We start from the raw sequence: 17,897 nt of genomic DNA on the forward strand, positions 1-17,897 counted from the left end.
CCTCAATCTTGTCAGGGGACTTATGCAACCCCTCTTCATCGATGACGTGGCCACAATACGAGATCTGTTTCTGGAAAAACTCACACTTGTGGTGATTAGCTTGTAGCCCATACTCCTTTAATCTGGCGAGCACTATCTCCAAGTTGGCGAGGTGATCACTGTCATTTTCGCCCGTGACCAAGATGTCGTCCAAATAACACTGGGTCCCTGGAATCCCTTGCAGGACCTGATCCATCGCCCTTTGCCAGATAGCCGGAGCTGAGGCTACTCCAAACACCAGCCGGTTGTATTGATAGAGACCTTTATGAGTGTTGATCGTAAGGTAATGTTTCGAAGCTTCTTCTACCTCCATTTGCAAGTACGCCTGGGCTAGATCAATTTTGGTGAAGCGTTTACCTCCAGATAGCGAGGCGAAAATATCCTCAATTCGTGGAAGCGGATATTGCACCGTGTGAAGGACTGGGTTCACTGTCACCTTAAAATCCCCACAGATGCGGACCTTCTTTGGTTCCCCAGGCGTATTACTCAACGACCTCTTCATTACAGGAACGATGGGTGTAGCCCACTCGCTCCAGTCCACTTTGGACAGTACTCCTGAACATTCCAACCCTTCCAGCTCTGCTTCAACAGCTGGTCTGATCGCATAAGGCACTGGTCTGGCCTTCAGAAACTTTGGACTTGCATTTTCCTCTATTTTAATCATTGCTGTTATTCCTTTTAGTGTTCCTAGTCCCTCCTGGAACACTTCTTTTGCGTCAGTTAGCATTTTTGACAGTCGTCCAGGTGTGACGTCGTCATCCTTTTTGGCCTCAACCTTCAGTGCCTGTATGGAATGCCAATCTAATTGTATCTTCCGGATCCATTCACGTCCTAGCAGTGGTGGTCCTCCATTTGGCAATACATATATATCCATTTTAGGTATTTCCTGGCCTTTATATGTCACTTTCACCCTTATTTTTCCTTTGGGGTAGACTTTTTGCCCCGTATACGTCTTCAAGACAATCTCTGTAGCTTTCAAGGGTATGTGTGAAAATAGCCGCTTGTAGTCTCTTTGATTTATGACTGTTAGAGCTGACCCTGTGTCCAATTCCATTTCCACTTGGACTCCGTCTATCTTGAGTGTAACCCAGATAGTCTGGTGATCCTCCATTTCGGTTACCTTATGTAGTTTCAGACAACCCAGCTCCTTGCTTCCGGAGTCTGTGTCACTTTTCTGTTCGTCTGAACCACTGTCCATCACCTGGTGTACCTTTTTGTACTTCTCCTGTGGAGATTTCTTACTGTTGGTTTTCTTCCCAGACCTGCAGACTCTTGCTATGTGTCCTGCTTTCCCACACTGTCTGCACACTTGGTCCTTGAACCAACAATCTTTCTGGTCATGTGTTGTTATGCCACAGCGATAGCACTTCCCTGTTCCATAGGCATTTCATTGGTGCCATATTCTTGCGGTCTCCATTGTATCTCTGCAGCGCCCCTTGCGGCTGCTTCGTGTGATACTGCCATACTGAAAGCTTTGTCCAGCGTAAGGTCCTTTTCTGATAGAAGCCGTTTCTGGGTTCCTTCACTTTGTAGCCCACACACAAACTTGTCCCTTAACGTGTCTGCTAGTCCCGCTCCAAACTGGCAGTGTTTCGATAGCTTGCGCAGTTCCGTTAGGTACTCAGCATTGCTTTCGTCTTTGTGTTGGTTCCTTTTATGGAACTTAAATCATCTGCTATCAGCAGCGGTGTGGGGTTTAAGTGGTCCTGTAGGATTTCTACTATGCTTTCAAAATTCTGGTTTACCGGCTTCTCTGGGGTTATTAGATTTCGCAGTAACCCATAAGTTTTTGCACCCATGGAATTTAACAGAACCAGTGCTTTATTAGCACCTGGCACTTCATTCGCCCTGCAGTACACCTCAATCTGTTCCACATATGTCGTCCAATCTTCGACTTCATTGTCGAACGTAAAGATACTGCCACTCTTCGGCATCCTTGGGTGTGCGTTAACCATCACAAATGGCGCCTCCCTTCTTCTCCGCTGGCACAAAATGGCGTCTCCCGCGCTTTCCTTCCTTCCCGCGCTCGCCCTTCTTCTCCGCTGCGGCTTCTAAAAATGGCATCTCCCGCGCTCTTCCTTCTTCTCCGCGGCTCAATGGCGTCTCCCGCGCAGTCCCTTCTTTTTATATTTTTCGACGCTGCTCAGTCTAGAACCCGGCTGTTTCTTACCCTCTCTCTCTCCGGTTTGTTTTATTTTCCTCGACGCCGCTCGGTGTTCAACCCCCGGCTGCGCCCTGCACTTTTCACCCTCTGTCTTACCCCGTCGACGCTGCTCGTCTCTCCCTCCGCCGTCGGTCGGCTCCAGCCGCCGCTGCTCGGGAAGGGTCTGCGCTGGACCTGTCGTCGGTCTCTTACTGCTCGTTGTGGCTGGGGAACCAAGCCCGGCTCTCCACAGCCTCCCGTGCGAAGTTGGATCTCTGCCTGACTGCTGGGTGGTTGCTCGTGGTCGACGCCCGTGTTCCTGGCCTCGACTATTTTTTTAATTTTTTTATGTTGCAGATAGATTTGAATCGACACTCGTCACCACTGTTGGATCCGTGGTTCAGTGGATATGCTATTATTAAATAATCACGGATGCTGTACATTAACAAATAACAGGTCTTTACTGGAGGAGGGTAATCTCTAGACTGGGGGTACAGAGGCATGCACAACGCTTATATACCGGTGTGGTCACTGCCGGTACTACAGTATACAGGAGCTGTAAAAGTAGTTCTGACTTAAAGGCACATACACTACAAGGAGCTCCTGGACTTCTTTGTCTCTAAGATTGAGAGCATCTGATCAGCTGCCTCTGCCACTTCCCTCCCTTCCCCTAGCGGAGTGGTTCACAAACTGGGGTCCGTGGACTGAATGGATGATGGGCTGGGAGTATGGCGGCTTGAAACAGGAGATGGGAGGAGGGATCTTAAAGAGAAATAACAGTTTTAGTTACTAGTAAAAATGTTTGAATTGTTTTCTACATTTTCAATTACATTTTGCTGAATTTTGCTCCATGACTGGGTAGTAATTTTACATTTTATGTTTTTTTCCCCTACCAATATTTTCACTCCCCAGTGCAGCCGAACAATGACACACAGATTATTGCTAAGTGACCATTTGTTGTTTTGTCTTTATGGAACAGGCAGTTCACCTCTTGCTTGAGTAAGGAAGCTTGAGTTACCTCTTCATCTCTTCTCTTTTCAACCTTGATGCTGTCCTGTCCTTGGATCTTGACTTTCCAGTTGGTTTCTCACTAAAAAAGTTTATAGACAGAGTTGGTAAGTTACTAGCACACTGTTACTGGGAGAGCTTTGTGTAAATAACTGACAGTGGAGATGGTCGAAGTGCTGTGGTTACTGTCAATAAATGACGTTAAAATAACAAGATTTTCACACGTTTGGAAGGAATGAGAAGTATGCAGAAAGGTCATTTGGAACGTAAGCTACTGAAAACACTTTGAATCATTACAGACTTCAGATTTTTCTGCAGTGCATTTAACAAGCTCTTTGAGGGGTCCAGCAGCCTTGCTCATTCTTCAGCTATTACACTGTTGCTCGACACAAGGGCACGCCATCAACCCTGAGGGTTATTTGAATTTTCCAGGTAGACCCACCCCACTAGCGGTAGGTCATGAAGGCCTATATATCTTAACTTGCTGCTGCTTTACATCCATTTTTTGTTCAATTGTTTGAAAACATTGCCGATCTGTGATTGGTTACATTGGCTTTCTGCCCATATAAAATTTAAAGGTCCGTAGTAACTCTGGACGCCTCAACCAGCAGATATCCCTGGCATCCAAAAAACAGGATATATGTCAGATGATATATTTCCACCGTGTGCATAGTGTTTAAATACGCCCTCCCATTTTTGGGTGTCGGTTGTGGCGGGACAGGCACAGAGCCAGCTGCGAGTGATTCACGGGCAATCTTCCAGTGTCACCCCAGTGGCAGTCCTACGGCTAGTTGTAAACGAGTCACTTTCAGTGTTACTGCACAGAAGAACTAGCCAGTGACAAATAATTAATGAGTCATCCGTCCGTGAAATGCTGAATAGACGATCAAGCCATCATTGAGCTGGGATTTTTGCCATGTGACCCTAGAATGTGTAGATGTATAACATTTAAAACATCACTGAATAAATTGGCCAGTATCACCGACCACTGCAGTCACTGACGGGCTGAAGACTCCGATAGCACAGATGCTGAGCAAGTTGGTGAGGGTTTAAATATCTTTATCTGCAGTTCAAAGAGTAAAATAGCACAGGGTTTTTAATTGAATCACCAAAATTCCTTCTGGAAAATAGACTCCAAATGCTCAGTCACTTCTCAGGGATGGAAATCCACTGTGATTTTAGTTAGCCGGAAAGAGGGATTGAGTAAATGTGAATTGAGCGAAGTTTGTTACCTTTTGAGTTATTTTCCCAATTCTGATAATGGAAGGTTTCCGATACCACGCTGGTCGGTTCTGGTAAGTGCACATTCAAGGTGCTACATGTTGGCACAAAGAACTCGTATAGCCTGAAGCTTCATGGATGATGCTCACTGTGGAGACTCAATGTGTCGTGTCACAATATGAAAGGATCTAGGTTTTTCGGAAGAAAGAAGTTAAAATGGAGCCAAGCTACACGACAAGTGGATTGAGGAATCTGAAAACCAGAGATATTCTGGAAATCTAAAGTAAGAACAGATTATGCTGGAAATGCTGGGATATTTCAGTACATTAAAGGCACTATATAAATACAAGTTGTTGTTGTTGGATCTGTTTGTGTTGTATATTTTGTTAGGTTTTGCCAGGAGTAGGTTAGGTGAGAGAAATTAATACCATCTTAGCTACCTGAGGTCTGGGCTTTGATATTGTGGTTTGATGTCAGATAGGAAGGAAATGATATTGGTCCCAATAGTTACTGAACATTTAACTTAGCCAAAGCTTCTCATTTCTGACTTCTTAACCCTAGTTTTGTGATTCCAGCAAAATCTGAGCTGGGGATTGTTGGCTGCCTGTGTCAACCCATGATGGGCGTGCTGAGGTGATTGTGCCCACATTTATGAAGTTAGTTTAATTAAATAATTAGCATAAGCTCCCAGCGCAGCTCTGGCCTCGTGCTGGCAGCAAATCTAAAAAGGGGATGTGCAAATCTGGCCAGCAACTCAAATTTTAAAGAATGTGTGCCCTTAAGGTAAGTGGCTGCATACGGCGGCAAAAACTGTGGGGGGGCGGGGAACGACGATTTTCGGCAACGAGTTCAGGCGCTAACAATCCCCTAAGGTGGCTAAAATGGGGTCTTAAGCTGAAACGCCGGTTTAGTCCGCGGTTAGCGCAAGACACAATTTTGGCAAAGGAGATGAAGCCAGCACTAGGAATGGCCGCTCGGAGGCTCATTAAACAGCTGATTGCCACTGAAAATGCCTTCTAGCGTTCATTAAAGAGGCTGCCTGGCATTTTGGTGGCTAGCGCTTCAACAACGCCCTCTCCTGACAGTGACCAGCTGTTTGGGAGTAAACACGGATTTGATGTCGATTTCAAGCGCTACTTAAAGGGATTCTCACCATTTCATGTTCATTGCTGCTGGAGCTGTGAAGAGGACCACTGAAACACATCGGGGGACTTTCTGGGACACTTTATTAAGATTTCACCAACACTCGAGCAACATTTATTCTGAAAATTCTCTGAGGACTTCACCTAAAAAGAGTAAGTATTGTGCTGCTCCACCTTATTGCATATCTTAAGACACCGGGAGAAAGGGAGTGCTTGGTTATAGGCAACTTGCGAGGGGTCTGGATGAGGAATGGAAGGAGGACATGAGGCCAGGCAGAGCAGCACCAGCTGCTGCAGGAGAGAGGGACAGGAGGGTGAGGTGGCATCCTTCCCCCCAGAGGATACAGGACAACCCTGCTCCTCTGAACCTCCTCCACCAGGGCCTCCAGTGCCACATCCGAGAAACTGTGCACCCTCTCCCTGAGCCATACTGCTCAGCTGAAGTTATGGCGGGAAATCAGGAGAGCCCCTGTGGAATTCCGGGCCAATATGATAATTGCTTTCCCCCGGGATATAGGAGTCATCTGTGTGCCAGCCAGAGCACTCCACAACTTCAGTTGAAGTGGGTGCGAGGGGCCCACATGTATTGCTCCATGAAAATTGGGTCTAATCAGCACTTGAGTGCTAAACCTGCAGGTTTCTGGTTTAGCGCCTCCAGGCAAGTTCAAATTATGGTAATCAGCAACTAGACCAAAATTATGTGCTAAATCCAGACTTTCAAATAGGCGTGTCTTATTAGCACAGCACCCATTTAGCGCCTGTTTTCAGCCTTTGGCCAAAATAATTCCCAAAGTGCCAGGCAAAGATGAAGTGAAAGGAAACACAATGTGGGGGCGTGAAATGGAATCTGTGGGCAGGGGATGGTGTGGCAATTGATGCCCGGCAAAATGTACATGCTGCTGCACAAGGTGGGTGCAAGGAGATTTGTGCTGCTTGGCACATCAGGGCACTCCCTTCATTGGTCAGAACTGCACCTAGCCTGTCAAGAGGTGCAGCCAGGTTCAACAATCTGTTCAGTGCATGGGTATTTCTGCACTCTTAGGAACCCTGGTACTTTGGAAACATGTTGTGCTCTGTTGAGTTGATGACTCCTATACCCCGGGGGAAAGCAATGATCACATTGGCCCGGAATTCCACAGGGGCTCTCCTGATTTCCTGCCATAACTTCAGCTGAAAATGGCCGTTTACACTATTTCTCTGGCGACGCTGCCAATCTGCCACCGATTTTCCAGGCAGACCTTCCCTCCTACCTCTGTCAGAGAGTCTGCCTGGGGGATGGGGGGGGGGTTGGTGGTTGGCTGATTGATTGATTGATTGGCTGTGACAGGTGTTGGAGGCTTACCACATCCTAACATGGCAGATGGCCTCTGCTGATGCTTTAAATTAATTATTTTTTTCAAGTGCTTGGAACCGTTGCCTAAGCACGATTGATTACATTGGCTTTTTTGGCCATATCATTTTAAAGGTCCCCTCAGCTGTCTGTAGCAACACTGGACACCATCAACGACCAGGTGTCCCTGGGCCGCCAAACCGATCTCCCGTCGAAGTTGTGGTGGGAGATCAGGAGAATCCCTGTCGAATTTCTGGGTGGTAGTCTCTGAAATGAGGGATCTGTCACTTACTTCATGCACCGGTGGACAGTCGACTGACTGATTTGGTATCAGTCACTTAAACCAATCCAGTATTGTGAAGGCTTAATGCAGCTGTGACCTTTATGCTCTGTTGGCGCAGGTCTGTCTCCAAGCTACAGCATTGCAATGTGGCAGACTCCCCTGCCAAGAGGAGACTCCAAAGACACTTGTCCTCTGACATGACCAGAAGGGATTGTTTGGCCAAGTAAGTGAATCCTGGGGTGAAGACAGGCGTGTACGCAATGCATGAGGTACAGGCACGTACGTAATGCATGAGGTACAGTCACACTTGCCTTTCTTGACCTCTTAAGAAATGCTCTTGCTCTTCCAAATCTCGGGACGCAATTAGAATATCCCGACTCTCCACCACCCCACCCACCCAACCCCACCACTATCATCTCAAAGGAATTCCAATCCTGCCCACTTTGGTTTCTGTGAGTGAAATAGCAGCTGAAAGATAGACTGTTGAAATAAGCAGAGTTGGAAATAAGTGTCTTTAAATTCAAAAATAAATCAGGCATGATCAGCACCAAAGAATGCAGCTAAAACAATGTTATCACCCAAAAAAAGGAACCTTGCTATCCAAAATTGAAAAGTGATATTTATTTTTAATAAGCCCACAAGCCAGTGTGCAAATTGGCTGCCGCATCTGCCTGCATTAAAAGAGTGACTGCCCTTCAAAAAATACTTCATTGGCTTTGAAGCTCTTTGGGACATCCTGAGGATGAGAAATGCCCTGCATAAATACAAGCTCTTTTTTCTTTCAATGTAAGTAAGACTTTCTGGAAAGTAATCCTTTCTATTTCCTTTGTGCTCCTGTAGCTGCAGATCAGAGGTCTCCTCCTGACTATCTTTGCTGCCTCTATTGGTGGCACCTTCCAATATGGGTTTAACCTGACAATCATTAATCCACCAACAACTGTGAGTCTAGAGCAATGGTCAACTTGAAAAGGTCAGTTGTCTCCATATTTGTAAAGGCATAATTAAAGCTAAATCCGTATTTTTCTTTATCTCAAAATGACAGTACATCCAAAAGTTTATCAACGAGACCTGGACTGAGCGCTACGGCACGCAACTGGAGAGCTGGGTCATCACACTGCTCTGGAGCATCACCGTGGCCACTTATTCTGTTGGAGGATTGGTCGGGGCACTTATTGCTGGACCCATGGCCATAACGTATGGAAGGTATGAACTACAGGGGGAATGTCAGCGTTAAACTCCGACAATCAGACTCTTCATTGCCAAGAAATGGCATGTCCAGGTCAGGACTTGAATAAACCGCAGGGGAAAAATCTCAACAGGGTAGATGTGAGACAGTGTAAAGCGGGCGATAGTGAGTCAGCAGCCCGTTCTACGGCCCTCTCCATTTTTATTTCCATTGACTTCAATAGAAGGGAAATTTGGGTGGGGTGTCAATTGGCGGACAATTCGATATTGCCCATTTTACACCATGGTCGAAAGAGGAAATAAGACCCCACTACTTTGGAAACGTGTCTTTTAAAACCTGTCCAATCATTTACCAGCAGTTCAGTGGACGCTGAGCACAAACAGATTTTATATAAAAGTGCTCAGTGCTGTCACTAGAGTTTCAGTAAAATGTCATTTTTTAAAAATTGAGAAACCCATTGTGAAGCAGACATCAATGCGACTGAAAAGAATAAAGCAGTGGATGAGGTACATCAGTAAATAACGATTGAGAAGATAAAAATTCCAATGCTCACAGGGCAGGAGTGAATATCAGCTAGTCTTATTATGTCCGTGTATAATTGAGACATGGACTGCAGGAGTTGATTATAACAAGTCTTTACTGAATGGAGTCAACCGGGAAACTGAAACTACAGAAGCCTGCTAGGGCCTTTTATACAGGGGTGGTCACTGCCGGTACTGCAGTCTGAGACCAGTTATTCCCTTAAAGGTACATACACAACAATTCCTCCCCTTTTAGATAAACAGTACATAACATTCATTTAACAACTAAATAATAACTAATTACAATTACAATTACGGTTGCTAGATACATTGGTTGAAGTTAAGCAATTATAAGTTCAGTCTTTGAGGAGGCTTCCTGATTCTGTCTGGATAACGCCTCTTTGGGATATCAGGTTCTTCTGGCAAGGTTGAGTCGGGATCAATGTCGTTGTTTGGTTCGTCTGCTTCCAATATCACCGATTCTGCGGTAGATGCAATTGGTACTTCGGTTTCATCACCAGGTGTATCAGATCGTGGTGTGGAGTTGACGTTTTCCAGTGACTCTAGAATCTGGTCAGCATGGCGTCTTACAATGCTCTCTCCAACGTCCACGGTATGCGTTAGAGGTCCTTGCCGTGTACAGATCGTTCCTGGCTGCCATTTCTCTGTCCCGGGCCAAAACTGGTTGACCTATCTTAAAACTCCTGGTCGGCCTTTCATTCATATTCTGAAACTGCCTGTTCTCCACATCTCTTCTGACGTTTGGCTTAACCAAATCCAAGCGGCATCATAGTCTTCGATTGAAGAACATCATGGCTGGAGTTTGGTTGGTAACCGCATGTGTTGCATTCCGGTAGGCAAACAAAAAGTTATCCACCTTGTGTTGTAGGGGTATATCTTCATTACACATTGCCTTGCTAGCCTTCTTGAATGTTTGAACAAACCTCTCGGCCAATCCATTAGTGGCTGGATGATATGGGGCGGATGTGTAATGCTTAACACCATTGTTCTTTAAGAACCTCCGGAACTCTTCAGACACAAACTGTGGTCCATTGTCAGAGCAAATCTGTTCAGGCAGCCCATTCCTGGCGAATATGGTTCATAAGACTGTGATAGTTTTTTCTGTGGTGGTTGAGGACATTTTTATTACCTCTGGCCACTTTGAATGTGCATCCACCGCAATTAAAAACATAGAGTCCATAAATGGACCAGCAAAATCAATGTGCACCCTTTGCCATGGAGATGAGGGCCACTCCCATGGATGTAGAGGAGCTTGTGGTGGGGCGTTTTGGACCTTCTGGCATCCTGTACAGCTCTTGTTCATCTCTTCGATTTCTCTATCGATTCCCGGCCACCACACAAACGCTCTGGCTAAGTTCTTTTTTACCCCTCCCAGATGACCCTCATGAAGCTCATTGAGCACTCTATGCTTCAATTTGGGTGGAATTACTACTCTGGATCCACACATCAAAGTTCCTCTGCACACTGACAGCTGTTCTCTTCTCGGTGAGAATGCTGGCAGCAGTGGTTTGCCATGTGCTGGCCACCCCTTCACCGTTAAATCATAGACCCAGGAGAGTGTCGGGTCATTTCGTGTTTCCTTTTCTATGTTTGCATTCGTCACAGGGAGACATTCGACTATAGTCGAGTGGAATAACTCCACTGGATCCACTGCCAGTTCTTCTTCTACCATCGGCAACGGTAGGCGCGACAATCCATCAGCATTCCCATGCTGTTTAGTTCCTTTGTACTCGATGTCATATTGGTGTGCCCCTAGGAAAAGGGACCACCTCTGCAGCCGTTGTGCCGTCATTATCGGTACGCCCTTCTGAGGGTTGAAAATGGAGACGAGAGGTTGATGATCAGTTAGTAGAGTAAATTTCTGACCGTGCAGGTAGTGATTGAACTTCTTCACCCCCCACACCAGGCTGAGGGCCTCTCTGTCAATCTGGGCGTAGTTACGCTCGGCTGAAGTCAACGAGCGTGACGCAAAAGCTATCGGCCTCTCTGAACCATCAAGGAATTTATGTGACAGTACTGCCCCAATGCCGTAGGGAGACGCATCACACGCCAGTCTTATCAGTAGTGATGGGTTGTAGTGAGCCAATACTTCTCTTGAAGTGATTAGGTCCTTACTCTTCTGAAAGGCCCGCTTACATTCATCGCTCCATTTCCATGCTACTCCCGTTCATAGTAGGGCGTTCAGTGGATGCAGAATTGTGGACAAATTTGGCAAAAGCTTATGGTAGTAAATCACCAATCCGAGGAATGACCTCAGTTGCGACACATTTTCAGGCGCTGGAGCCTTAACTACCGCTTCAATTTTGTCAGGGGACTTATGCAACCCCTCTTCATCAATCACGTGGCCACAATACGATATCTGTTTCTTAAAAAACTCGCACTTGGGGCGATTGGCTCGTAGCCCATGTTCACGTAGTCTAGTGAGCACCTGCTCTAGGTTGGCAAGGTGTTCACTGTCATCTTCACCTGTCACTAGGATGTCGACCAAGTAACACTGAGTCCCCGGAATCCCTTGCAGGACTTGTTCCATCGCTCTTTGCCATATCGGCGGAGCTGATGCTACTCCGAATACCAGTCGATTATACTGGTAAAGACCTTTGTGAGTGTTTATCGTGAGATACTTCCTAGAGGATTCTTCAACCTCCATCTGCAAATATGCTTGTGCTAGGTCAATTTTTGTAAAACGCTTCCCTCCAGATAGTGAAGCGAAGATATCTTCTATCCTTGGAAGAGGATATTGTACTGTGAAGGACTGGGTTCACCGTCACCTTGAAGTCCCCACAGATGCAAACCTTCCTTGGCTCCTCAGACTTATTGTTTAACGTTTTCTTCATGACAGGAACGATGGGTGTCGCCCACTCGCTCCAGTCTACCTTAGCTAACACGCCTGCCTTCTCCAGATTCTCCAGCTCTGCCTCGACGGCTGGGCGAATTGCATATGGTACCGGTCTTGCTTTGAAAAACTTGGGAATTGCATTCTCCTCTATTTTTATCGAGGCGGTTATGCCTTTAAGAGTGCCCAGTTCTTGTTGAAATACCTCTTTGGCGTCAGCTAAGATTGTTGACAATCGTCCAGGAGTGACGTCGTCATCCTTTTTACCAGCCACCGTCAGTGCCTGAATGGAGTGCCAGTCTAAACTTATCTTTCTGATCCATTCACGTCCCAATAATGGTGGTCCACCATCTTGCAGAATGTAGAGATACAATTTCCGTATTTTCTTGCCGTTGTATTCGACAGGCACCCTTATTTTCCCTCTGGGGTATACTTTTTGCCCCGTATACGTCCTCAAGACAATGGATGTCTCTCTCAAGGGTATGTGTGAGAATAGCCGCTCATAGTCTCGTCGATTCATGACGGTTAGAGCTGATCCTGTATCCAATTCCATTTTGACTTGGGACCCTGCTATCATGAGGGTGACCCAAATGGTTCGGTGATCCTCTTTTGCGATTACGTTGTGAAGTTTGAGACAGCTTAGTCTCTTGTTCCCGGATTCACTATCGCTCATCTAGTCTTTGGAACTACTGTCCGTCATCTTTTGTACTTTCCTATATGGTTCCTTAGTAGCCTTTTTGTTGTCATTGGTCTTCTTCCCAGACCTGCAAACTCGTGCAATGTGTCCCATCTTTCCGCATTTCCTGCATATTTTGTCCTTGGACCAGCAGTCCTTCTGGTCATGGTTTGTTCTGCCGCAGCGATAACATTTTGCAAATCCCTGTGTCATTTCGTGGGTGCCGTATTCCTGTGGCTTTTGTTGTATTTCCGCAGCTCCCCTTGCTGCTGCTTCGTACGATACTGCCACGCTGAAAGCCTTATCTAGCGTCAGCTCTTTCTCTGAGAGTAACCTCTTCTGGGTTCCTTCACTCAGGAGTCCACAGACAAATTTGTCCCATAAGGTATCTGCCAGTCCTGCTCCGAACTGGCAGTGCTTTGATAGCTTGCGTAGTTCCGTAAGGTAATCAGCATTGCTCTCATTTTTATGCTGATTTCTCCTGTGGAATTTAAACCTTTCTGCTATCAGCAGCGGTGTAGGATTTAGGTGTTCCTGTAGGATAGTAACAATTTCGTTAAAACTCTTCGCCTTCGGTTTGGCTGGAGCAATCAGGTCCCGCAATAGGCCGTACGTTCTTGCGCCCATTAAATTTATCAATACCGATGCCTTTTTCTCATCGGCTATTTCGTTTGCCTCGCAATATACCTCGACTCTTTCCACATACGTGGTCCAGTCTTCTATTGCATTATCGAAGGCAGTGATATCGCCAGTCTTTGGCATCTTGAAAATCTAAGATGGCGCCTCCCGCGCTTTGCCTTCGTCCCCGATGGATCAAAATGGCGCCTCCTGCGCTTTTCCTTCTTCCCCGCCGAGTTAAGATGGCACCTCCCGCGCTTTCCCGCCGCTGCCGCCAACGCTGTTGCTGGCGATTATATTTATTTTACTATCCTGTAATGGCGACGCCCTATGGTCTTCGCGTCTCCCCGATCGCTGCTGCCAACGCCGCTCTCCGCGGTATTTTTATTTTTCTATCGCGCTTCAATATTTGCTCCGTTAATTGAAGAGCCATTCCCGTCATGGAGCGGACCCTCTGGGACACTTCCCTCCCTCTTCTTTGGTCTGAACGCTGCCCGGCTTCGAAGCACCGGCCATGCCCTGTGTGCTCCACCCTCTCTCTCTCTCTTTGCTTCCCGACTCGCTGCCCGGCCCCGTTGCAGAGCCACCCGATCGAGCTCTAGCCCGCCGCGGCCCAGGAAGAATCAGTGCACTACCTGCCACCAGCCCGATTAGCTGGGAAACCACAGACTGGAGAAGCAAGCCTGGCTATCGACAGTCTCTCCTGCACTTTTCAATTCGATGATTTGGAGGGCGGTTGCCCATGGCCGACGCCCATTTCTCGAGTTCCTTTGGATTATTTTTTTAAAATTTTTTTTCTTTCTTCTGGCTTCGACCTTCAATAACGTCGTCTGAGGTGCTGCCGAGTTGCAGGTAAGTTCGTTTCTTACTCGTCGCCAGTATTATGCCCGTGTATAATTGAGACACGAACTGCAGGAATTGATTATAACAAGTCTTTACTGAATGGAGACAACCGGGAAACTGAAACTGCAGAAGCCTGCTAGGGCCTTTTAGACAGGGGTGGTCACTGCCGGTACTGCAGTCTGAGACCAGTTATTCCCTTAAAGGTACATACACAACAAGTCTGACACCAAATTTTGGTTTGACTAGCTCGAGGATTGTAAGAGGAAGGGATGACTGGGGGAGGGAAGGAGGTAGTTCAATAGTTTGGGGTTCCTGGGAAAGAAAGTTGGAGTCGGAGACAATGCAATGAGTCTTGATTCCAACACAGTGAGGATGCAGAGCGATATTTGGAGCTTCGAAGAAAAATAAAGTAAGTTCAGGAGAGTACGGACCATAGCAGTGTTGATAAAACAGAGGGAAATAAGAAAGGATGAGACTAAGCAAGAGAGATAGAGGCTGTAGTCCAGAGGTGAGAGACACTTTTTTTTATCCTGTCCAGGATTGTGAGCGAGCCGTTAGAGGAGACTCTCCAGATATGGCAGGGCTTCCAAGGTTTGGATGGAGTTGTCTTTATTAGGAGTTAAGAGTTGGTGAGGGTAGCGAGACCCCCTTACACGAAAATTCCAAGCACCCAACATAAAAAAATTTGGGCTTTGCCCCTCTTCCCACCATCCTCAAACCTATCCTCCTCCCTCCATACTCACCCACATCCTTCTCCCTCTATCCTCATCCTATCCTTCCATCCTCTCCCTGCATCTTAACTCCTATCCTTTCCCTCCATCCTCACTTCCATCCTCAACCTCCATTCCCACCCACATCCTTCTCCATCCACCCTCATCCCCATCCTCTTCTTCCAGATATGGCAAAGCTTCCAAGGCTTGGATGGCGTTGTCTCTATTAGGAGTTAAGAGTTGTTGAGGTTATCGATACCCCATTACACGAAAATTCCTCAACCCCATCCTTTTACCTCCATGCTCTCCCTCCATTCTCACCCACATCCGTCTCCCTCTATCATCTTCCTCCATTCTCACCCACATGCTTCTCCCTCCATTCTCACCCACATCCTTCTCCCTCCACCCTCACTCCCATCCTCTCCCCCATCCTCACTCACCTCTCCCTCCGCCCTCACCTCTAACCTTCTGCCTCGTCCTTCCAATCGACATGAAGTTTGAAAGCTGGCAAGACCGAGCTACAGCTTTTTCCACTCCTGCGGCCAGAGACTGATTGTGGTCAAAAATCTCTTCCCTGATTGGGCTAAATCCATCAATGAGTGAGCAGCCTTTGCTAATCCTGCAGGTCCAGAGAGTTTAGAACAACTGCTGCTCAGGTGGGCTTTGACTTCTAATAAGTGTACAAAGCCAGTTTCAATTATGCTAAGCTGCAGCTCCCAGTGAAGCTATCGGTATTTGAAACGGGCTTTGTGTGTTTAACGTGAGAAGTAGGAGACAGAGGAAAGGAAGCTATGGGGCAGATTTGGCCTGTGGTCCACCTGTTGGATACAGCTGTATGAAAGTACACGTGCTGTTAGATAAGCCCAGTCACAACACTGTTCCTGATTCGACAAGTTGAAATCCAGATCAGACTGATGGGATGAAGAACTGTCTGCCAGCTCAAGGGTTCTCAACCTTTTTGTTTCTGAGCCCCCCCCCTCCTCCCTTGTTATCAAAATTCCAGGGACCCCCCTGTAACATAACACACGTATTTTTTCTGTATAAAATTAGTTATACAATTAAACATATATGTGTATACTATTATTTTTGTTTTACTTACTTAATTATCATGAAGTTGAGACTGTCTCCGAGGTTCGTAGAGTTGTGCTTAAGTTGTTAGACTGTCATTGAGGTTGGTGAAGTGTCACTGGAGCTTCTTCTTCTTATCGTGTCCACGGACAGTCTATACATTGCCCAGCCAGAACTGGACACATTTTTGCGCCTTGTTGTTGAATTCGGCAAGATCTTCAACAGTGCAGGGTTCCTCTAACGATGGACATTGCAGGAGATGTTGCATAGTCTGTGCCTCAGTTCCACATTCACAAATTGTCGGGCTGGTTGAATATCCCCATTTGCTTAGTGACACCTTTGAGCAACCTACACCGGTCCTAAGTCTGTTAAGGCACTTCCAGGTTGCCCAGTTGCAATTAGCTCCTGGGGGAAGGCTTTCATCAAGTAAAATTTCCATCGCTGGGGGTTGTTCAAGACTGGCGAGCCAGTCTTTCCACAAGGCGATGCGGGCTTCAGATGAGGTTGATTGTAATGGAACAACACTGTTCATGAAGCTCTTTCTTGACTTTAGGCGGCTGGGTGTAGGTGTATGACAATGCAGAGGGTGTCTCTCATCTGATGTTTGACGGAGTCGTTCTTTCTTGCTGGCTACCGTTCTTCTTATATCAGGGGGAGCGATACCCGCCAGGATATATAGGCTGTTGGTGTTTGTTGGTTTTAAGCAACCTGTGATAAATCGTCAGCTTGCATTCAGAACGACATCCATCTTCTTGGCATGAGTAGACCTTTCCCATGCAGGGCAGGCGTATTCGGCAGTGGAATAGCAAAGAGCAAGTGCACTGGTTCGCAATGTTTTCGGGCTTGTTCCCCATCTTGTGTTAGTGAGCTTATTCAGGATGTTGTTTCATACGCTCACTTTTGCCTTTGTCTTCTCGATGTGGTTCTTGAAGGTGAGGCATCAGTCAAGGGTGACTCCTAAGTAGATAGGGTGCTCGCAATGCGTCAGTGTTGCTCCACACCAGGTTACTTTCAGCTGGCGTTTGGCTTCACGGTTTCTGAGGTGGAATACACAAACTTGCGTCTTTGATGGGTTTGCGCGAAGGTGGTTTTCTTCATAGTAGGATTTTAGTCCCTCCAAGGCCTCAGAAAGCGTTTTCTCCACGGTGTTAAAATCAGTGCTTTGGGCAGTGACACATAAGTCATCAGCATATATAAAACGGCGTGTAACACCGTCTATAGGTTGGTCATTTGTGTAGATGTTGTACAGCAGCGGTGCAAGCACGCTTCCCTGAGGAAGACCATTCTTCTGAATACGCCACCTGCTGCGCTTCCCACCTAGTTCAACATAGAACCGGCCGGCGATTCTGAAGCATGCTTTCCAACAGCTCTGTTAAGTGAATCTCTTTTGTCATCTCTAGAATCTTGCAGAGGAGACGTCTGTGGTTCACTGTATCGTATGCTGCTGACAGGTCTACAAAAACAGCATCTGTTACCATCACTTGCTCAAAACCATCTTCGATGTGTTGTGTGAGGTTGAGCAATTGGCTTGTTGTTGATTTGCCGGAGCGGAAACCTGCTTGCTCTGGAATGATCTTCTCATCTACAGTTGGTGCTATCCTATTGAGTATCAGGCGTTCAAACAGCTTATAGGTGTGGCAAAGCAGTGAAATTGGCCGAAAACTCTTAGGATCTGAGGGATCTTTTCCAGGCTTTAATAGTGCTATTACATGTGCCTTCTGCCAGATATTAGGTAGCTTGTGTGTTGCCAGACAGTGGTTGAACAATTGTAGGAGCCATTTCTTTGCTTTCTGTCCAAAATGCTTTATCTGCTCCGTTGCTATGTTGTCAAGACCAATTGCTTTCCTGTGTTTTAGGCTAGATATACCAGTTTCTAGCTCTTCCATGGTGAATGGTCTAGTGAAGCCAGGATCATCGCTGTACTTCTTCCTATCTAGTTGTGCTCTTGGTTGTTTCTTGTTGATTTTTCCATTTAGGAGCAACTGGTGTGCAACTTGGTTAGCAGACACATTTGGATGTTGGGCAGCTGGAGCTGACAGAGTGCTGATGAGGCCGATGGTGTTGATGGCCGTCCCCCGCTGTCGCTTCTCCTTCTGTCCGTTACTCACGCGCCAACTGAGACTGGTCACCGTCTCACTGACAACACAGCGGGCCCGTGACCAGGAGCCTCTGGGGCCTAGCGGCTGTTTCCAGTGCCTCCCTCGCGTCCTGTGAGGGGGCTGGGGCCCGGGGCTAAAGTGTTACTGTGCTGGTGT

General features: G+C 46.8%; 1 protein-coding gene across 2 annotated transcripts in view; it reads left to right on the forward strand.

The window, feature by feature from the left end:
- Positions 1 to 4,150: 4,150 nt before the first annotated feature.
- LOC147104508 (solute carrier family 2, facilitated glucose transporter member 11-like) overlaps positions 4,151 to 17,897 on the forward strand; it is a 76,886-nt gene continuing 63,139 nt past the window's right edge. The window contains exons 1-3 of one of the 2 annotated variants that reach the window (XM_085961867.1): positions 4,151 to 4,231; positions 8,007 to 8,105; positions 8,209 to 8,369. In XM_085961867.1, coding sequence (XP_085817993.1) covers positions 4,217 to 4,231; positions 8,007 to 8,105; positions 8,209 to 8,369 — 275 coding nt within the window. In that variant the 5' untranslated portion in view covers positions 4,151 to 4,216. Of the gene's footprint in view, positions 4,232 to 7,411; positions 7,436 to 8,006; positions 8,106 to 8,208; positions 8,370 to 17,897 lie in introns of those variants that run through there. The other variant, XM_085961866.1, reaches the window with a different exon arrangement.

The sequence above is a fragment of the Somniosus microcephalus genome, chromosome 19, assembly GCF_052327205.1.
Source record: "Somniosus microcephalus isolate GS21.2 chromosome 19, FLI_Smic_1.0, whole genome shotgun sequence".
NCBI classification, from domain to species: domain Eukaryota; kingdom Metazoa; phylum Chordata; class Chondrichthyes; order Squaliformes; family Somniosidae; genus Somniosus; species Somniosus microcephalus.